The sequence below is a fragment of the Giraffa tippelskirchi genome, chromosome 5 (genome assembly GCF_054371585.1).
Source record: "Giraffa tippelskirchi isolate mGirTip1 chromosome 5, T2T-mGirTip1v1.2.pri, whole genome shotgun sequence".
Taxonomy (NCBI): domain Eukaryota; kingdom Metazoa; phylum Chordata; class Mammalia; order Artiodactyla; family Giraffidae; genus Giraffa; species Giraffa tippelskirchi.
In genome coordinates this window covers 180,249,821-180,271,320 of record NC_137279.1, presented here as the reverse complement: position 1 = coordinate 180,271,320, position 21,500 = coordinate 180,249,821, and the positions used below count along the sequence as shown (strand labels likewise).

At 55.2% G+C, this 21,500-nt stretch overlaps 2 protein-coding genes and 1 long non-coding RNA gene across 3 annotated transcripts in view; 1 reads left to right on the top strand and 2 right to left on the bottom strand.

The window, feature by feature from the left end:
- Positions 1-2,679: 2,679 nt before the first annotated feature.
- On the top strand, positions 2,680-9,668 carry LOC145506749 (uncharacterized). Its single transcript, XR_014054273.1, has 5 exons — positions 2,680-2,909; positions 3,435-4,892; positions 6,350-6,461; positions 6,574-6,717; positions 7,712-9,668. It is a non-coding gene; the product is annotated as an uncharacterized LOC145506749 (long non-coding RNA).
- The window catches only part of BMP8B (bone morphogenetic protein 8b), a 30,981-nt gene continuing 13,516 nt past the window's right edge, over positions 4,036-21,500 (bottom strand). Inside the window, exons 2-7 of the mRNA XM_081492066.1 lie at positions 18,794-18,983; positions 18,219-18,367; positions 10,299-10,499; positions 9,483-9,562; positions 8,860-8,970; positions 4,036-4,898 (exon numbers count right to left, since the gene is read on the bottom strand). Of these exons, the coding sequence (XP_081348192.1) occupies positions 4,749-4,898; positions 8,860-8,970; positions 9,483-9,562; positions 10,299-10,499; positions 18,219-18,367; positions 18,794-18,983 (881 nt within the window). The 3' untranslated portion in view covers positions 4,036-4,748. The remainder of the gene's footprint in view (positions 4,899-8,859; positions 8,971-9,482; positions 9,563-10,298; positions 10,500-18,218; positions 18,368-18,793; positions 18,984-21,500) is intronic.
- OXCT2 (3-oxoacid CoA-transferase 2) lies at positions 14,504-16,408 on the bottom strand. Its single transcript, XM_081492065.1, is given in 4 exon segments — positions 14,504-15,262; positions 15,265-15,730; positions 15,732-15,871; positions 15,874-16,408. Coding segments are annotated over 4 exon segments (1,542 nt in total). The 5' UTR covers positions 16,370-16,408; the 3' UTR covers positions 14,504-14,822.

Below are 21,500 nucleotides of genomic sequence, written 5' to 3'. Positions count from 1 at the left end.
TATTCTTACTGAAGTGACAGAGTGGAGTGATTGGTGACAGATACCATGTGGTCCCTGTAGTAGAGTTCTCCAGAGAAAGAGACCATAGGATGTGCATATGTGTACACGGAGAAAGATTCATTATACAGAATTGGCTCTACAGTTGTGAGGGCTGACAAGTCTGATAGCTGCAGGCCAGGCCAGCAGCCTGGAGCCCTCAGGGATAGTTGATATTGCAGCTTGAGTCCAAAGACTGTTCTGGAGGCAGAATTCCTTTCCCTCACAGGACCCTAGTCTTCTTTCTTCCGGCCTTCATCTGATTGCATGAGGCCCACCCACACTGTTTGGGGGAGGGTCATCTGCTTTACTTCAGACATACTGATTTAAATGTCAGTCACATCTGAAAAATACCTTCACGGCACCATCTGGACTGGTGTTGGGCTAAAATGTGGATACCATGGCCTAGCTATAGACAGAAAATTAACCAACACCATCCCTCACTAGCTCCTCCAGGGCCAGGTCCCATCTTTGCTGGGTGTGGTGGCTGCACAGAAGAGACCCAGGGTTGTGGCCCCAGGACTCTGTGGCTCGGGAGTTTCTCGTAGCATGTCTGCTCCTGATGCTGCTGGCACAAAAAAAGACTGTTGGACCTACTTTTTAGTGGTGAAAAACAGAGTTCCAGGTGATGGAAAATAAGAGAGCTATATTTTCAAAACGTATTTATTAGGGGAAGAAGTTATACCATATAATAAAGTGGAGAAAGCACATCTAAAGCAGTTTATATAATACAGTATGATTCCAATTTTGTACAAATACCTATCTAACATGTAAACATCTATATTTTATATATATATATATATATCCTAAGAAAAAAATCCTAGAAATAAATTCAACAAAATATTAACTAGCATGTTTATCTGACTTGTAGGATTATGGTGATTTGAATTCTATTTTATTTTTTTGTTTTTTGTTTTTTCCAAACTTTCCTCCAAAATTGCATTATTGCTGTAATAAAAGCACATTAAAAAAAAAAAAAGTGGGTCAAATGCTTATAAAAGGCCTCTCCATGAGGAGTAACACTCAGGATGGACAAGCCCTGTTTAAATTGCCTAAAGGGCACCTCGGCAGCACTGAGTGGAACACAGAGCACGGTGTTCCCACCCTGGTCACTGCCGCATAACTGGCCACTTGCCCAGGCCTTTAAAGCAGGTGAGAACACAAGTCCCATCCTCAAAGAATTGTGGTGTGTAAATGTTTTAGGAAAAAGCACAGCTCTGAACAAACACCATCACCCACAAAATACATTCTCAGAAGAAGAAAGTTTTAGTGACCAAGCACAGAAGGGGCTCAAAACAAGCAAATTCTTTTGTAATAATACCGACAGATACCAGTTGTTAGGTAGAATCTGCCTGCAATGCAGGAGACCCAGGTTCAATCCCTAGGTCAGGAATATCCCCTGGAAAAGGGAATGCAACTCACTCCAGTATTCTTAGGGGCTTCTCTGGTAGCTCAGTTGGTAAAGAATCCACGTGCAATGCAGAAGACCTGGGTTCAATTCCTGGGTCAGGAAGATTCCCTAGAGAAGGGATAGGTTACCCACTCCAGTATTCTGGCCTGGAGAATTCCATGGACAGAGGAGCCTGGCAGGCTACCGTCTATGGGGTTGCAGAGAGTTGAACGTGATTGACTTTCTCCAGTTATTAAGTATTTATGTGCCAGAATGGTACTAAATGTTTGTGTACACAGATGATCTTTTTAATAGCTTGGAAGGAGAGAGCCACTATCCTGCTCTACAGAGGAAGAATACCCAGGATTCAAGTCCATTTGGCTTCAAAAATCTGTGCTCTTGTTATGCCTGCTGCCTCTTTTCCTATTTCTTAGGAAATTTTCCAGAACATGTTACTAGCCTACCTTGGTTTGAAACAGTGAACCTGACATGATGACTTGGTCTTGAGGCCAGGATTGCACTGCAAATAGCAAAACTTGTGCGTTTCTCCTTTAGCTTTTTTCCCTCACATCCTCCTTACCTGTCAGCTGTCACTGACTTCTCATTGCTGTCAGTGGGTCTGAACTGACCACCTTTATTTATCCTTCTAGTCTGGCCAGGTAAACAAGCCAGGCCCTGAGCAAGAGAAAGGGAAATGGTGGCATCTCTCCTGCCACTGCACCACTTGGCTGAGCAAAGATAACTCAGGATAAAATACATGGGCCTTGTGTTCATTCACTACTGTTCCACCACTCAGGGTTTTTCCTATTTGATTTCACTTAGTGACCAGATGGCAAAAGTCACTGGAAGTCTGACTACCAGGTACATAAACAATAACACTGTTTTTCAGTTGTTCTGGATGAAAAAGCAAGATTGCAGCTCTATTCCTGCTAAGCACTTCTTGGTTGGGAGGTGAGGTGTACTCAGCATCTGCCATTTGGGTAACCGGACAGACATTCCTGGTGTACCCCTAACTAAGCCAATCACTGGCTGGGCCTAAAAATGGCAAATTAAAAATCAGTTGTCAATTCTTCCATTTTAAAGGTTGTCATTGATAAGAGTTTCTTTGGTAATTTGTAGCTGGTGAGCTAACATGTTTTGACTTTCCTCATGTGCAATAAAAATTGAAAATTATCAGTAATTTTCAAATGAAAAAAATTATCAAAATAATTGGCTAATTTAAGGTTTATACTTATTTTTCCCTGGTGGCTCAGATGGTAAAGAATCCACCTGCAATGCAGGAGACCTAGGTTCTATCCCTGGGTCAGAAGATTCCCTGGAGAAGGGAATGGCAGCCCACTCCAGTATTCTTACCTGGGAGAATCCCATGGACAGAGGACCTGACGGGCTATAGCCCGTGGGGGTCATAAGAGCTGAACATGACTGAACGACTAAGCACATGCACAGGAGACTCTCTTTGCTATTGGGACAAGAAAACTCTTAGGTAAGTACTAGAATAAAAAATAGGTTCCATGTTATGTGCCAACTCTGATTCATGATGGCCACCTGAGCTCCACGTTCAGGGTTACCAGGCTGCCTCTGGGCACAGTGTGAGACAAGCTTGGCAGACACAGTTTCCCAGGCTGAAGGCCCTTTGCAGATCAAAAAGCTTCATATTACAGATGGGAAATGAGGCCCAGAGGAGGAAGTCACAAAGTCACATCCCTAACATGGAGGCCAGAGCCTAGATCCCTACACTGTTGGGGAGCTCACCACTTTCCTGTGTCCATGGAGAGCAGCTCTTCCTGTGCACTGGCTCCCAGAGCCCTTCCCAGGTCCAGGCGGAGGGGCTGCTGTCCTGCAGCCCAGCCCCCTCTTCCACCCCTGTTGCGCTCCTGGAGCCCCTCGGGGCACAGAGTGAACTCCAGGGGTGTCATCCTGGGCTGTGCCCGTGGGTTGGGGCGGGCCTAGGATCTGTTTTTAATGATATTTTGGGGTTTGGACAGCTGGGTTCTGTCTGTTCCACCAGGTAAATTACAGGCTTACCAAGTCAGAAATCAAATAAACACTCCAGCTGCCGGTGGCTGCTCCAAAGAGAACAGTGGTTTCCGGAAACCTCCCCACCCAGCTCGGCCTAATTGCCACCTGTCACTCCCCTGGGATGGGGGCCTTTTCTTTGGCTCACAGGCCCCAAGAAACAGGACGGGACTCCAGGGCACACAGGGTGATGCAGACTTGCGTGACCAGTCTGTTTTTGACAACTTCTGGACACAGGCAGGTGCTGACCAGCCCTGCCCTCGCCCCACGCCTGGCCACAGGCCACCCAGTGTCCCTGGGTGCAGTGAATTGCTCCTTAGCAGGAGAAGGCAGACAGTTTTCACTCTACATGGCAGCTCTCATCTACTGGTGGTGGTCACTTGACTTTGGTGCTGATCACTTTGAAATTCTCTCCAGAGTTGAAAAAATATCAAGGTTGATGATTGATGACTACGGTGCAGAAAGTTAAGAGAAACTTTGTCACCCTTGCTGGGCATTATCATCCTGGGCCACCCGATGTATCCACCATACTGGGCTCAGTGAAAAGGTAACTTATTTACAGAGCTGAATGCCTGATGGTTCAACACAGTGACTGACAGATGGGGTCAGTAAAGCCCCCAAGATTTTTTGTTTAACCAAAGTGTCCATGCAAGGCACCTCTTCCCCAGACAGCAGAGACAGATCAAGCCAGGAAGACAGGGAAGGTAACTGACACTGGCCTTCGCCCTAAATCATGCTATTCATTCAGCTCTTTCTGGAGGTGACCCACATGCCTCCTTGTGGCCAACAGTTTGGTCATTTAGACCCACAAATATAGAAAACTGAAGATGACTCCACGCTCTGAGTGCCCAGAAATGCCCAGTTTTGCACCCGGGAGGGTCAGGCAACTGGAGATGGACCAGGACCTGTCTGCACATCCCCAAACCCAGTCCTGGATGGTGAAGGGCCTGAGGTGGCCATCCTGGGCTCCAGGTGCCTCAGTTCACCCCACATCTGCCCACAGCTGGGCCAGCAATGGACAAGAATGGGTCCTCAGACAGGACTCGGTGTCAACCCCAAAGAACAGTCAGTAAGAGCCTCTGGGGAGGGAGCTGGGGTAAAACCCTGCTGGATGACTGAGACCACCATGCAGAGTTCCACCAGGACATCAGGCACACGATGGGGCAGAAGGCCTGGGGAGGACCAGCCCCTGGCAGGATATGGGGAGGGAAGGAGGGCCCTCTCTGCCACCCTGCCTGAGCTGTGACCGCATTGGGGGGTCTCCCGGCTCCCGCCCCCGCGGAGGGCCGGCCGGTGGGGCGGGGCCTCAGTGGCAGCCGCAGGCGCGGACCACCATGTTGCGGTGCTTGCGCAGGATGACGTTGTTGCTGCTGTCGTAGTAGAGCACGGAGGTGGCGCTCAGCTTGGTGGGCGCGCAGCACGCCTTGGGGACCGCGTCCGGCTTCATCAGGTGCACCTGGCGGGGAGGGGGCGGTGGGCAGAGGCGTGAGAACCGCGGGCTCCGCCCGGGAGCCCCATCCCAGCGCCCAGCTCCTGCCACCCGGGGCTCCGCCGCTGGCCCCTTCCCAGCTCCACCTCCTCCCCGCCCCCGCACCGTTGCCCCCGCAGCTCGGCCGGGCAGGTGCTGGCGTGAACTCTGCCCCGGCCCTGCCCCCTTGACCCGCGCCCTGCCCACTGCCCTCAGGCCCAGACTGAGCACCTGGGGCTCCTGCCACAGCCCCTCCGCTTAGATGGGAGGACCCCGACCCCGCGGGTCCCCCGCACCTGTGCCAGCGCCGGCCTGGCGCCGCTGCAGCACTGCCTCCCCCTCCCCCATCCCCTCTGCCCCTCCTTCTTCCCTGATCGCTTCTGTAACATCCCTGATCGTGTCTTGTCCGCATGAGCCATTTCTGGTCCATCTGCCCCTCCAGGCTGGGAGCCGGTGAAGGTCCCTGTTACACCTCGTAATGACCAGACTTCCAAGCTCACCCTTGGGGGTATCCGACACTGTTGTTTCTCAAAGCACCTCCACCCCTGTAACAACTTCCAGGCAGGGACTGTTCTGGGCGGATGACCGCTGGGGGCACAGGGGCTGAGTCACCTGCCCAGTTGCATGGCTGAGGCCAAGCACGACTGGGACCCAGCTTGGGGGCTTGGGTGTCCCTGCTACCCTCCTGCAAACAGCTCTACCCCTAAAAACAGCCCACCTGAGGGAGCTACTGCAGCCTCCACACAAATATTTATGCAGAGACTTGGGCAGGATGAGCCACAGTTCGTGCTGGACTCCTCAGGATGCCGCAGGGATGGGCCCTGAAGGCACCCCCCGGTCAGTGGGGGCCTGAGAGAAATGGGAAACTTCTTCCATCCTCGGGACCTCCCAGCCCTCATCCAGGCCAATGAGCAGGACCTGGATGAAGCCATCTGAAGTGGGGGTGGCTGTCAGGCACCCTGGACCCTGGTCCCCAGAGCCCAGCCTTGTCCCGGGAGCCCCAGCTCAGAGCCAGCCTGCTGCCAGGACGGTCAGCCGGGCACCAGGCTGGTTTAGGGCCTAGAGCCTCTCTGAGGCCCCAGGGGGAGCTGAGGCCTCTGTGGGGATGTCCGGCCAGACCGGGCTGTGGGGGCGCTGCTCCCCAACTTCCCAGTCTCCACTTGGGGTGGCTGGGCTCCACTTTCACATGAAAAAAACCAGGCAACACTGCCCGCCTGCACCAGCCGTGAGGCTCTATGCGGCTCGAAACCCGGGAGGGCCTTTCCTGGGTTGGGACCCTCAAGAGAGGAGTTGGCACCACAGAGGTGCAGCTGTTCTGGAAGCCCATCCTGGACTGAGCTTCTTCAGGTGATCGACAGAGAGGATGGACGGGCTTTGTTCCGTCTGTACCAAGAGACTGATTTGCAGTCTGATGTGCCTTTCCATTCACATCACTTTAGAGCCACATGGGAGACCAAATTGGAGGCTTTGAAACTTATTGGCTGTGCATCAATCAGGAAAAGTCATGCTTCTGTGGACCTCAGTTTTCTCCTCTGCCAAATGGGTATAATGGTGTGTTTCTCCCTTCCAACACAAATGTATTTCAGACACATGCCTTGTGCCAGCCCTGCCCGGGTGGAGAATACAGAAATGTCTCAGACATGGCCCCCACTTTCATTCTCAGGACAGGAGGGGAGACGGGAACATTCCAGCAAGCACCCAGGACCCCCAAGAACAGCACAACAGTCACAGCAGTCGTCCTCGCTCTGGGAGCATGAGCGCTGGAGACTGACCCTGGTTGGGAAGGACCCAGAGACAAGGCAGCAGGGTGAGCAGGAGCTGGCCTGGCCTGGGGTAAACAAGGACGCTCCAGGGCAAAAGAGGGAGGTAGGAGAGGCAGGGAGGTGAAGGCACTGGGACGTGGGCCGGGGGACGGTGGGGAGGTGGGTAGGCCAGTGAGGCTAAAGGCTCAGGACAAGGCTGAGTCACAGGCCAAAGGCTCAGACTTCTCCCCAGGGATAAGGGATGCCATGGGGGGTTTCCTGGCCCAGAAGGAGGTGGTCACATTTGTGCTTTAGTGCAACCCTCTGGCTGCGGCATGGGGACTGTGTGGGGTGAGGCTGGAAGGACCCACTTCCTCCTCTTCGGCTCCAGGACACCCCAACCACCATCTCAACCCCTCCCTCCCACCCAGGCTCCTCTTCCTCCCCAGGCCTCTCCAGGGAGGAGGCCCGTCCTCGCCCACCTCTCCCACCTCCGCTGTCCCCCCAGAAAATCTCTTCTGTTCTCAAGACTTGGAGACTCCAGACTTGCACCCACCCACCCCCACCCCCAACTTCTCATGTAGGGTCCCACAGGGCCTCACACACATAGAGGCATAAGCAGAACTGCTGATTCCCTCCAATCCTTTCTTCAACGCAGCACCTTCACTGCCCCCTCCTCGTCCTGGGGGAGGGTCTCACCTGGAGGCCTGGGCTCCTGCCCTCCTGCCTCTACCGGCCACTTCTCACCCCACCAGGTGCCTGGTTCTCCTATCAGGACCGCAGCAGCTCCTCACTCCTCCCTGCCTCCTCCACCCTCCACCCCATGGTCTGTCCTGCAGGTGCCAGAGATGCTTCTAGAGAGTGCTCAGATCAGGCCCTGCTACTCTGAAATATACTCCAGCGCCTCAGTTTACTTGGGATTAAATCCACCACCTGCCACCTTAGGAGGGACCCCGGGACAGGCCCTGCCCAACCCAACATCACCTCCCTCCGTCCTCCTCCCCTCCAAGCCAGGGTCCTTGAGCCCACCCAGCTCACCCCAGTCTTCCCCTCCTCAAGGGACCCATCGTGTTGGCTGTTCCTTTCTTCTCGTGTTCACTGACAGCCTCCCCAGAGGGCAGCCACTGCCCTGACAGCACCTAACACAGAGCTAGCGCTCCCTCCTGCTGACTGACAGCTCAGGGAACTGAGGGGCGGAGCTGCTGCAGAGCCAGGGGACCAGTCCTGGGAGGGGCAGTGCCATCAACACCCTGTACCCCACCCTCACAGGGCAGAGAGAAGCCCACACATGGCTCATCACCCCTGAGGTTCTGCAAGGAAAGTGGCTCCCGGGGGAGGGGGTGTCCAGCAAACCCCACGTGACCACTGGGAAAGGAGGCATTCCCGGGGGTCCAAGCTGCTTTCTTAACTCACTCACTCTCACTCTGTGGCATCACCTTGAACAGCCTCTAACTAGAGTGCCCAGGTCAACGTTCTAGAAATAAGCCTCAGCACACACACACAAAACCCACTGCAAACGCTTAGCAATAAGCAGCCTTGACCATGTTCCTACTAGAAACTTACAGCGTTTAAAGTTACCCCGGACACCAGGGCATCAGAAGCGCTAAGATCTGTAGAAACACAAAGAGCGAGAGGGACCCGGAAGAAAAAGCAACAGGAGAGGAACGGGACAGGAAGCCAAAGCCAGAAGGGCACAGGGCACCCCGTGACTCGTGCAGGAAGAGAGGACAGAACCTTCACGTGTGTCACCCAGCCCGACCCCCAGGGTGTGTGTCCCACACAGGAGGCCACACTCGGCAGTGAACATGGTGCACATGTGTGTAGCTGGTGCACGGGCAGTTGTGTGGGATGCCCATCTGTCGTGAACGTGCCGTGCCTCTGACCACCAGCAGGCAGGCCCACCCAATGGACGTGAATGTCCCTCATGCGCACATGGAGTGCACACGTGTGCATGTGTGCACACCAGTCAGCGAGAGCCCGCTGCACACTGTTCAGGTGCATGGGAGGCAGGGTCTCCATACAGAGGGGCCTCAGGGGGACTGGTCTCTGTACGGCTGTGGGATTTCACTGCACGTGCAGGCAGGAAGGTTTCCATGTGAAGAAGGCTCCCTGACACAGCAGTGCCACCATCACCGCCTGGCTGCACGCCCCCCTCCCTGGGGTGAACCCCTCTCCCGGGTGTCTGGGCAGGAGGGCGCAGTACTGACCAGGGACTGCAGGATGGCGTGGTTGGTGGCGTTCATGCAGGAGTCCAGCGGGAAGGAGCACTCCCCTTCACAGTAATAGGCTGAGTAGCCTTGGGGGGCGATGACCCAGTCCTGGGGGGTAATGGGAGAAGGTGAGTCCCATCCATGTGCCCTCCCAGCCCTTCATCCAGCACCTGTCACAGCACGACTCGAGGCTGCCCCCTCCCTCCCGCAGCCTCAGGACACCTCCTGGGGCAGAGTGGCCCCCCCCGGCCAGACATCCACCGAAGTCCCTCAGTGGACAGAGCTGGGCACGAGCTCCATCCCCTTCACGCACCATCAGTGTGCAGCTGCGTCCTCCCCTGCCGCCCCCAGTCACAGCCCCGCCAGAGGCACTGCCCACCCTGGCCTCAGCTTTCCTGCTGCAGCTCTGACATTTTACGGCTGAAGACTCAGTCTCCATATTCATGATTTTACAAAAAAGCACTTTTCACTACAAAAGCAACACATTCTCCCTTTAGAGAACTTGGAAAACAAGAAAATAAAGACAATCAAAGTTCTCCGTGGGTCTACCTCCTCTGGGACACACTTGTGGTCTCCAGGTGGGGACGGTTGTTTAGGAAAGGAGGAGAGTCGGAACTCACCAGCCAGCCCAGGTCCTGGAAGCTCACGTACAGCTCGTGCCGACGGCACACCTGCCGGCCGTGGGAGCCGTGGACGTCGTCTGCAGGGACACAAGGGAAAAGGGCTTTGCTGGGCTGCCATTCCCAGGGCAGGGAATGCCATGACAGACACGTTTGTTCAATAGTAAATGCTGGGAAACTAACCCATTTGGTCTCATAAAGCCCATGTCTGCGGCTCTGCTGCTGTCATGACCCAGTTCAAGAAGCTTTGATGGCTCCCTATGGTTGCAGTCACCCCACACTCAGCCCAGGCTCCCCTGACTTTCAGCCTGTGGGGTCTTGATAATCCAGTAAAAACCCCGAGGACCCTCGGCCATCCAGTGGCCCCTCCTCCTTTCCCCCGGAGTCACCCCGACCTCCTCCGCCTCTCCTGCCATGCCCATTCCACAGGACAAGTGGCTCCCACTGAGGCCAAGCAAAGGCTGACTCCCGTGAAGGAAAGGGCCCCTGGTGGCCTTGATCCTGCAGGGCTCGGCCTGGTGGGGTGACCTTCACACAAACACCTGGAGCCTGCAGGGCACCGGGGCAGCACCGAGGGCCGCAGGGGCCCCTAGTTCTGACAGAGACCAGGGTGAGGCCTGCTGAGCCCCCGAGGGCAGAGAAGGGACTTTGGGGCGGTGGGGGCAGCAAGGGTGGATGCTCAGAGCCCCAGAGACTGGGGGGGGGGGTCGCTCCGCAGGGGGCAGGGCAGAGGGTGTCAGGCGGCAGGGTGACCATCGGCCTGACCACACTGAGGCCAGAGGGGCTCCGTCCCCACCACCTGGTCCCCAGGCTCACCAAAGATCCCCGGCAGTTTGTTCGGGGGCGGAAGCTCGTTGGTCCTTTTCGGCGGCCTCCTCTTCAGGGGCCTCACCGCCCGAGGGGCTCGGGCAGGGCCGGGGCCGGGGCTCGCCCTGAAAAAGGTGACCACGAAAGGCTGTTTGGAGCGCGGAGCCTGTCGCCCCAGCAGACCGGTCAGGCCAGGATCCACGCTGTGCCCTGAGATGGAGAGAGCAGAGAGGGGTCACTTGAGGGCAGGCGCTGCGCGGGGGACACAGCGGGGACCTCTCTGTGGGTGGCCAGGAGCTCGAGGCTGAGACCTCAGGGGACCCACTGGGCCTGGGTTTCCAGGCCAGCCCCAGCCCCTCAACCTCTGCCCCCCGCCCCCTGCCTGAGCAGGCAGTTCTATGGGGTGAGGGAGGGGCCTTGCCAGCACAGGATTAGTGATGTTTGAGGGCACGCAGGTGGACAACTTTCAGTCAGTTCACGTGAGGCTCTTAGCTGGTCTTCACGGTGACCCTGGACCCATCATTTCACCGAGAAACAGAGCCGCTCAGTGACGGCCCAGAGCCCCACTGCCAGGGACTCTCAGAACCAGGATCAAACCTCCATTGTGGGGCTCTAGCTCCCACCCCATCCTTTCTGGGGATCAGTGTAGGATTTACAACCCCCGGCTGGGAGGTGACCAGGACTCAGTGCTTGCTCTGCTGATACCACCCAAGAGCAAGCTGTTCACGTCCCCTGAAGCCCCCGAAGGAGACCCCAGGCTCAGCAGGCAGAGACATTTACCCCAAGTCCCAGAGTCGAGTTCAAACACAAGCATCTAATCCCAGAGCCCAAGTTCTTGTCCACTTATGTTCTTGGCCACCAGGTTTGTGGTTTAAAAAGGAAGAAAGAGAAAAGGCTGCGGGCAGAGACACAACTGGGGCTTTAGCAGTGATGCTAAAGCAGTGATGCTAAAGCATCCAAGCAGTGATGCTTGTAAAGGTGGAATTTTACCCACATCCGCTTAAAGCCTGAGGATGCAGGAAAAACACACTGATTATCCCTGAAAAAGTCAACTCCACCAATAAAACTATCTTCCTGTACCTCTTTGTATTCCTGATGACCTCTTGTTTTTTAATTGTCAAAGTGATTTAAAAACAACTGTAAAGAAACTTAGAAAAAATATCACCCATAAAACCCCTTCCGCACTAAAATACATCATTTTCATTTTTTCTAGGCTTTAGTTTTTCATGTTAATTTAAATTGTGAGCATAGTGCTGCAACTGCTAAAGCCCGTGTGCCTAGAGCCTGTGCTCCGAAACAAGAGAAGCCACCACAGTGAGACACTCAGGCACCACAATAAACAGCGGCTCCACTAGCCGCAACCAGAGAAAGCCCACGCACAGCAACAAAGATCCACACAACCAAAATAAAAAATAATTTTTAAAAAAATTTTCCACATAACAAAGAAGTCCATATTTTTTCCCCAGTTTTTCCACCTAAACATTTTCTCGGTTCTTAAGTCTCAACTATGAACATTTCAAATATATAAAATTCCTTTTTTTTTTTTGAGTAGATCTGAATATTTAGATATTAGTTCATCTTTAGACATGTAGGTTATTTCCTGGCTTTCATCATAAAGATGAGAATGTCTTTTCCTTTTCCATAAAGGGAAAATGTCATTTCCTTTCCTGATGGGATTTTCTCAGACTAAACAACAGGGATGTGACTGCAAGCTCACTGTCACATTTCTTAAAACACAAGGTGGAGCATCCCATTTCCACGTACATTTCAGCCCAATGTTGCAACACTGATGCACAGGCATGTACACACGTACACATAAGTGTATGTGTACACACACATACACACAGGCGTGTTGATATGAAGCAAGTGTACACATTAGCGGGTCAGTCTCATGATCTCCAATGCACACTACATGTCAAGGACATTGCCTGCCCCACACACAGCTTACCTCAAAGGTCACCCCTTACACGGCTGTGCTTTACACCCAAGTCCAGGGGCCAGAGTTGACTGAACAACCAACTGACCAGAGACAAACCTTTGACCTATGACATCACCTGCCACAACATGCACTGGGCCCATCAGAGGGCTCAGCAGAGATGACTCTGCTGAGACAGGAGCTGACACTGAAGGGGCCCAGGGAGAAGCTGTTCAGGGAGTTTGGGTCACGACAAGTGAGGGACACAGAAGAGCCGGCCCATGAGGAGGCGAAGCCGCAAGACACACAGCAGCCCCTCCCCCGAGGGAAAGGCCCCAAGGGCACTAGCGGGTGGCCATGGAGCGATGTGGGCGGGTGGACGGCTGTTGGCCACGCGGCGCTGGAGTGGAGGTCCACGCCCAGTGGACACCTGAGGCAACCTTGGTCCAGCAGCCCTCCGGGCCTGTGTGTGCAGCCCCCTGTCCTGTGAGTCCCTGGAGAGCCCAGTCCACCAACGGGCCAGAAAGACCTTCAGTGCCCCAAGGTGGGCACTGGGTCCACTGTAGGTTTTTTTTGTGCAACTGTCTGGTATTGGGGTCTCCTGGGTGCAGAGAGGTTGGGTCACAGGGCAGGCCTGGACTGTCCAGGTGGTGGCGCTCAGGCTGCCTGGCAGGACCCTTTTGAGAAAGCAGAGCGGGAACTCCAGGAGCCTCTGGGGCCCAGAGTCCCCGCTCTAGACCTGAGCTGTGAGTATGCTGGCAGGCACGCCGTCCCTTTGCAGGGGACAAGGATGTGTGGCCACACCTGGAGATGGGGGCCACACTGTGGCCTTCCCTTCCCCACTGCAGGCACAGATGAAGATGCTGCTTGTCTGGGCCAGGCGGGCCCCTGACACATCCAGCCTCCCCCCATGTCTGAGTCTTCCCCATCAGGGCCTGGGTGTCAGGGCAGCTCCCCTGCCTGTCCCATCCCTGGGGACTCATCCTCCTCCCCCTGGGCCAGACCAAGGTCGCTCCCATCCCTCCCCAAGGCCTCCTCTTTGTGTCCTGGGTGCCACCTGACCCTCCCTGCAGCCCCTGCGCCTCCCTCAGCCTGCAGTCATGGATGGCACCCTTGTGCCATGCTGAAGGACAGTCAGGATGCCTGGGGACCCTTGGAGGGAAACCAGCTGTGACCAGGCGTGCTTTTGTCCTGCAGGTTGTTTCCTCACCATGAGAACTGGGAACTCAGTGCTTTTCCTTCTTTCCACTGTTGAACAGCCCTCTCACTGCTCTGCTTCTGGAAACCTCTGCCTGTCCTGGCTGCTGCTGGAAGACTTCTCCCGACGCCCAGGGCACATCAAGTCCTCGTCTCCAGAAGCCCTGGAAGGACACCCATCCCCTGCGCGCCTGGTCACGGTCCCCTGACACCCCGTGGCTGTCCGTTCAGGTGCACTGTCTCCACTCCAGGATCTGGGCCTCCTGCCAGGGTGAGGCTGCAGGAAGGCCTCTCGGAAAGGCCTTCCCTGACCAGCTGGAGCTTCGTGTTCTTACCCACGAGCTCCTGTGCAGCCCTAGGGCCTCACTGAGAAAGCCTGAGTTCCATGGCAGGCCTGAGTTTGAACCCTACACACACACACACACACACACACACACACACACACACTTTTTTCTGTTTAGCTTGTGAGACTGTGGATTCATGATGAAGTACCTCTCTGCCCCTCTTGGGTTTCAAGGGCGTGTGAACAAGAGCTGGGTTTAGCCTATGTGATAGAGAGGAAGGGTCCAGTGTCTGATCGGGATGATCTGAGATGCAAATACCCACTGAAGTCCATCCATCAGGTTTCAAGATCCCTCCCATCCTAAGCCAAAGCCTTTGGAAGCACATGGCTGGACTGTTTATTCAGAGGAGACCCCCCTGCAGAACATCAGCACTCACAGTCTCTCCCCCTTCAATTGCCCCTATGACCAGTTTACTGGCTGCCTAGACATTCTTGCTTCCCTTTTAGAGACATATGCTTAGCTACAAGGAGGAAAAATACGAGGGGCAGAGAAGGTGAGGCTACAGTGAAAACAAATCTTAGGGACAAAATGAAAGGTCCAGAAGGAAAGTCAAAAGGGCCAAAGGAAAAAAAAAAAAGTCATTCTTTAAAACAGCATTTCTCCTGATCACAAATTCACATTTACATGTGTATGTTTTCATGGTTCTAGGAAACTCCAGACACAGACTCCGGGGGAAGTTGTTCCTCCCCTGTCACTTTCCCTATGGTTCATGATTCATTCATGCCAGCAGGCACTTCAATGAAACCCTTTCTATGGGATCATCTCAAACCACATAGAATTTAATGTAAATATCACAGACAGCGAGGAGGGCAATGGGAGCAGAGCTTTCTCAGAATTCACAGGACATATAAGGTCAATGTCTTTGTTTTCCTTTGGTTTTTAATTAAAGGCATGTCTCTCCTGAGAGAACAAAGCCTATCCAGGGGCAACCAGCCTGGGACGGCAGGACAAAGCCGGCCAGATGCTGGTGAAATGTACAAATGTGACTGTGGCTTCCTTGGGATGCAGTCCTGGGAGGTGAAGGCAGAAGCACACGCTCTGGGACCGAGGTTCACTCTCGGGCTACATTTTGACCTGCTACATGGGTCTGAGGTTCGGGGAGACGGCAAAGGGGCTCCCCGTGCTCGTTTCGATGTCCTCCACTGTTAGGCCGTCCCAGAGCTCGATCAAGGTCAGTCCTGTCTGCTTGTGCACGTTAAACACGGCCTTCTCGGTGATGATTCGGTCCACGCACCGCTTCCCAGTCAGTGGCATGGTGCACTTCTCCACGATCTTGGGTTCCTTGGCCTTGTTGCAGTGCTCTATGGTGACCACCACTCGCGTCTTGGAACTGGACACCAGATCCATCGCACCCCCCATGCCTTTCACCTTCTTGCCAGGGATCATCCAGTTAGCCAGGTCACTGTATTTGGAAACCTGCATGGCTCCCAGCAAGGTCAGGTTGATGTGTCCCCCTCGAATCATGGCAAACGATTCATTGCTGGAGAAAAAAGAGCCCCTGGGAAGAAGGGTGACTGCTTGCCGGTGTTGATGAGGTCCGCGTCCTCCTCCTCTTTTAATGGAAAGGGACCCAAGCCCAAGATCCCGTTCTCACTGTGAAGGTGCACGGTGATGTTGGGGCTGATGTAGTTGGGGGCCAGGAGAGGGATGCCGATGCCCAGATTGGCGTACATGCCATCCTCAAATTCAAGAGCTGCCCTCTTGATGATCCATGTCCTTATGTTATCTGAAGACTTGCATATTTCATCATCCTCTTTCCGGACGGTTAAACGCTCAATTCTTTTCTCATATTTTTCCCCCTATATTATGCGATCTACGTAAATGTTAGGAACATGGATGTCTTCTGGGGCAAAGGACCCCACGTCCACAATTTCTTCAACCTCCACCACGGAGGTTCTGGCAGCTTTGCACACGGGCATGTTGAAGTTCCTGGCGCTGGCCCTGAAGATGACATTTCCTGCCCAGTCGGCCTTCCCAGTCGGCCTTCCACCCTTTCACCAAAGCAAAATCAGCGGTGATGGCGTGCTCCAGCAGGTAGTGCTGGCCATGGAACTCCCGCACCTCCCTGGGCTGGCTGAGGATGACCATGTGGCCGTCTGGTAAGTACCTGATGGGTGCGCCCCCTCCTGGACCAAGGTCCCGTAGGCCGTGGGGGTGTAAAAGGCGGGCACACTGGCGCCCCCTGCGCGGATGCGCTCGGCCAGGGTGCCCTGGGGCGTGATCTCCAGCTCCAGCTCGCCCGCCAGGTACTGATGCTCACAGAGCGAGTTCTCCCCCAGGTAGGAGCAGATGATGCGGGTGATCTGCTTGGTCCCCAGTAAAAGGCCGAGACCGAAGTTCTCCACCCCCACGTTGCTGCTGACCACTGTCAAGTCTTTCACGCGGGTCTTCAGCAGTGCCCCTATCAGGTTCTCCGGGATCCCGCAGAGCCCGAAGCCCCCGATCATGATCCTCGAGCCATCAGTGATGTCTCTCACGGCCTTCACCGGGTCCGTGTAGAACCTGGCGCGCGCGCCGGCGCCGCAGGCGAAGCCTCACGCGCCACCCTTCGCCAACGCGCGCCCCGAGCGGCCGGCGGGGACCCGGCGCCCGAGCACCGACGCCAGAAGCCGCAGGGCCGCCATCGTCCGCTCCGCTCCGGCTCGGGCTCGGGCTCCGGGCCCAGCGGGGACAGGCGGGGACAGGAGGCAACCGTGCGTCCCCGCCCGCGCGTCACAGAGCAGGGGGCGCCCAGCAGTGATGCGCCCGCCCGGCTGGTTCCCGCCGGCGCCGGCCTCCTGCCCTCTCCATCGTCACCCTTCCTCCCAGACTATGCGGGTGATCTGCTACTCCCGTCGCCCCCCACCCCCCAATCCACCTCTGGGTCACGGGCTCCAACACCTGTGTCCCCAGCACTCCCGGTCCTGAAACATTTCCACGGATGTCTAGCGGGGCCTCAACGACACCCCCGCCGAAGGAGACCTCTTGCCTTCCTGCCTCAAACCTGCTCCTCCTCTGTTTTTTCCCCAACTCGGGCAAGAACAATACCAAACCTGTTAAAAAGAGCCACTGGCTCAGTCCTGTCACCTGCACCTTCTCCAAGCACCCTCCTCCGTTCCCACCGCTGGACAAGCTCCCCCACCCCCAGCTCCCTCCTCGACCCAGTGAGGCTCTGGGGCCTCTCTGACTTCACTTCCGTCCCCCAGAGTCTAGTCTCCCGACTGAAGTCAGGGGGTCTTTATTTTATATATAAGACAAATGAACTTTTCATTTTACCATATTTGAGATTCATAGAAAATACACCAAGATAGTACAGAGAGTTCTCATACACCCAGACCAGGTTTCCCCTGGGAAGTGTTACCATTTAAACAACTATGGTACCTTTGTTCCCCATTCAATGCACATGAATTTGAGCAAACTCTGGAGAGAGTGGAGGACAGAGGAGATTGGTGGGCTTCAGTCCATGGGGTTGCAAAGAGTCAGACATGACTTAGTGACTGAACAATGTTTGTTACAACTAATGAACCAGCATTGGTGTCTTATGATTTACTAAACATCATGACTGACCCGAGTTCACTAGCTTCTCTAGTGTCTTTTTCCAGGATCCCACCCAGGGTCCTACATAGCACTTAGTCATCACAACTCCTTATGCGCCTATGGGCTGTGAATTTCTCAGATTTCCTGAGGTTTTTGATGACCTTGACAGTTTTTGTATTTGTATTTGTATTCTGTGGCGTGTTCTTCAGTTTCGAGTTGTCTGATGTTTTTCTCATGGTGAGACGGTTTCAGGGATAAAGACCACGGAGATAAAGGGTTCTTATCTTGTCTGGGAGCTACATGAGGTGTTCGTGGGAGCTCAGGAGCCTGGCTGAGGGGGTGCTGCTGAGGTTCCCCCGTAAATTAAATTTACTGCCTCAGCCTGTGCACACTTTGGAAGCAGGTCACTAAGTGTAGCCCACACTGAAGGAGGGGGAGAGGCTACACCCCCATGTGGGGGAGTGTCTCAGAGGGTTGTTTTATAAAAAGCTGAATCAGATCCTGCCATCCTCCATTGCTCTTAAATAAAATAATACTGATTTCATACCTTATATTTTACCCACTTCTCTCAACCTCCTCACAATCGCTCCCTGGCCCCCTGTGCTCCAGCCATGGCAGCCCCTTATTGCACCTCAGACACACCAACCGTGAGCCCACCTTCGGGTTTTCTAGCCGCACTGCTGGGATAAAAGAGGCCCTCCCTCAAATACCTGCTGAATGAATAAATGAAGGCATGAATCCTCATTTTACACATGAGGAAACTGAGGCCTGGAAAGGCAAGCAACCTGCCCTTCTATTGTCCGCACTGAGGAACCCTCACCCCCTACCCACTGAGTCCCCTCGACTGAGAAAGGCCAGGCCTCCAGGGCCAAATGAGGGGGATCCCGCTGTGTCTGCTGCCAGCAGCTTCCTTGGAGGAGCCCCCAGGGGAAGGTTCGACGCTGACCCCAGTCTTACCATCATCTGTTTCCACATAGAGGCGGAGTCCCAGGTCCTTGTTACGGTTCAAGAGCCCGCGGCCACTGGCTGCTGTCATGTCCAACACCAGCCAGCCCTCGTCCCCAGATCGGAGCGTCTGAAGATCCAAAAAGAACAAGTCAGACTCCCTGTGGACACGAAAGAACAATTAACCGAGGGCCGGCACAGCTGCCTTTGTGTTTCCAGGGCCCACTGGGGGACCACTAGTAGGGCATCACCCGCCTGGCTCTGGCCTGGGTGCCTCCCAGGCCTTATTTCACTGTGTCTACTCTACAAAGGTGTTACAGAGCCCGTATACAGATGGGGAAACTGAGGCTCAGGAGTTCAGTGACCCATCCATGGTCCCACAGCCAAGACATCAAGGCGGAGACTTGAATCCAGGGCTGATGCTGGCCTGTCCCCTGGGTGACGTGAGGCCTTGGGCCAAACATCTTCTCTGAGGGTGGGCTGCCCAGAAAGCTCCCCTTCTGTCTTCTGGGAAATGCACCCCAGGGCTGGACCAGACACTCCGACAGAGGCTTGAGCGGGTGTGTGGGGGGGTGTGGGGCAGGCACCTGTTGGACTGCTCCGGGACCACCTCGAACATGCTGATGTGGAGCGTCTGGTTGAGCGGGTGGGTGCTGGGCAGCTTGTAAATCCGGAACTCCGCGGCCGTGACAGCCTCCCCGGCTGGGATCTGGGTCAGGTCAAAGCGGAACTCCTTCCATTGGGGCTCCTGGTGGCCCAGGGCAGGGTCGCGCTCCACTGCAAGACAGAGCGGGGCTGGCGGTCACTTGTGGTTCGGGCTCGGGCTCCAGGGTGGGAGCGGAGGGCCTGGGCAGTTTGGGCGGAACTGACTCCCTCCTCGAGAACAGGCTTGTCCCAGCTCTGCCTCCTGGGTGCTCAGAGGGCTCCGAGAGCTGTGTGGTGAGATGCCCGGCTCAGCACCCAGCGCATGGCAGTGCCACGGCAGCGTCCACGTCTGGTCCCTGAGCCCCAAACCCAGCCAGCCTCGCTCAGCATCCTGCTGGACTCACAGATGGGGTACAGGACAGGTCAGGTCCTCCTCTGGGGAGACAGACCCAGACCCAAGGTTGAAAAGAGACATAGCTGAATGCATTTGAGTGGGACGAGGGCTCCCAGAGCCTGCTTGTGTCTGGATGGCAGGTGAGGGGAGATTGGGCGTGTAGCTGACTTTGGAGCTGGGCCTTGTGGGTAAGAGTGGATGTGCCATGATGTCAAGGGAGAAGGACACCACAGAGGCAGGCACTAGCGTTAGTAAATGTCTAGAGCTGAGGGACAACAGCGCCAGCAGGGAGAAACAGTCATAACACCCAGAAAAGGGCAAGAGAAACAAGGGGAAAGAGGGAGGGGGACCTGAGAGAAAGGACCAGGAAAAGGCACGGTAAGGGGGAAGCTCCTGGAAATGCTGGGTGGGGAAGTTGGAGGGTCCCATGGCGTGATCTGAGGGGGCTTCCTGGAGGAGGTGACACCTGAACTGGCCTTGAAGGACAGGAAGGAGTCTTGGGAGGACAGGTTTTCTAGGCAGAGGGGACCTCTACGCACAGGTGCACGGAGCTGGGGCTCGGGGTGTGAGTCTGGCTGTGGCCCAACTGCAAGGGCTGGAATCCTGGCCTCGGAGCGTGGGCTATGCTCTGACCAGTGGAGGGCCAGGGTTCTGGGCAGCAGGGGATCATGGGCAGAGGGTGGAGTGGAAGCTATGTGTGGAGGCGAGGGTAAAGCCCAGGCTGCAGGGACCCGAGGCGGGCTGGTGGCGGGGCTGCTCTCACAGTCTGGGCAAGAGACCGCAGGAGTGGAGTAAACCTCACATTTCCCCAGCTGCCGGAAATGCCCAGGACAGTATATTTAGGGCATCTCACTTTAGCCTCCTGTCACTTTCAAACACTAAAAATCTGTGTTTCCACAAAGCAGGGGCGGGAGCCGCCCTCAGCCTTCCCCTAAAACCAACACTGAGATTTTAATTACATGTTTGTGAGTCTTTTTAAAAATTCTCTCTCTGGCTACTGGACTCAGCGACCACAAGTCACCAGGCTGGTGGTGGAGGCGGATGTGGGATCACTTCCTGTCCTCGCAGTGGGGACCTGGTCCAGGGATGGGCAAACAGCTGTGCTGGGCGGGGCCAGTGGACACACATGTTTGGGCAGGAGATGGGCTTTTCATCCCCAGACAAGCGAGGAGGGAACAGAACCTCCATCGTCTGTCAGGGGCTGGACCCGCAGCAAACGCCCACCCATGAGCCAGGCTGTTTCGTGGGCAGCATGACATGGGCAGATCCAGGTCCTCCCACATAGGCACGGTGTGGAGGGCAGGGTTCTGGACCTTCACCAAGTGATGCTCGGCATGAATATCACCACACAAATCTCCTTCTCCCTACAGACACACAAATACAGCTTTGGGGACAATTTCCGTGGATTAGGTAACTGCAGAGACCACCTCTGTTACGTGGCTATGGAAGCAGCCCTGATCTGCAGGATGAAATAGGTCCAGGCTGTTGGCTGTTCCAGGGAGTGACCCCAAGAATGAAAAGATGTAGCTCAGCCATGCCCTGTACCAGACCCCTCTCAAAGCATCCTTAAGTGTATCTGCCCCCAAGGCACAGAGGGGGCTGACAGGTGGGTCCCTGGGAACCTGTCTGCAGGCCTGACACTGACTCAGGTTGGCTCCAGGACTGAGGGAACAACCATGAACCTTCCAGCTCCATGGGCACCAAGCTCTGCAGTCTCTGTCCCTTGCTGACCTGGGGGCCCACAAGGGCTGGGTCCAGAGAGCCCTGTTTTGCTGGACTGACCTCAGCTCCCAGCTTCTGTGCTGTGGGTTTGTGAAAGCAATGCCCACCCAACCCCCACCCCATAGTTCCCGCACAGGAAACTGCCTGCCCCAGCTGTTCCAAGCAAGCACTAGCGGTGGGACATTTTTAGGAAAATGATTTTCATTAGAAACTGGTTAGGGTTAGGGTTAGTGGGGAGGGAGGGAGAGGCCACTTTGTATTTGCAGCTTTTTCAGTGCCTGTGGCCTTGAGTTAGGAGAGAGATTTTTCCAAAAGTTGGTGTTCTAAGAAAGCATTTTTCTGGCACCTCTCTGTCCCCCTTGTTAACTATGCAGACCAAGCCTGCTTTGGCCAGGGAGGCAGCCTAAGGCAGCCCAGAGGGCTCTGGCCAGGGGTCAGGGCTTCCTTGCAAGCCTGTCCCTGAACTAACCAGGAATGGACATTCCCCTCTGGACCTGGTCTCCTCCTGTGTGAACTGAGAATGAGGAGACAGC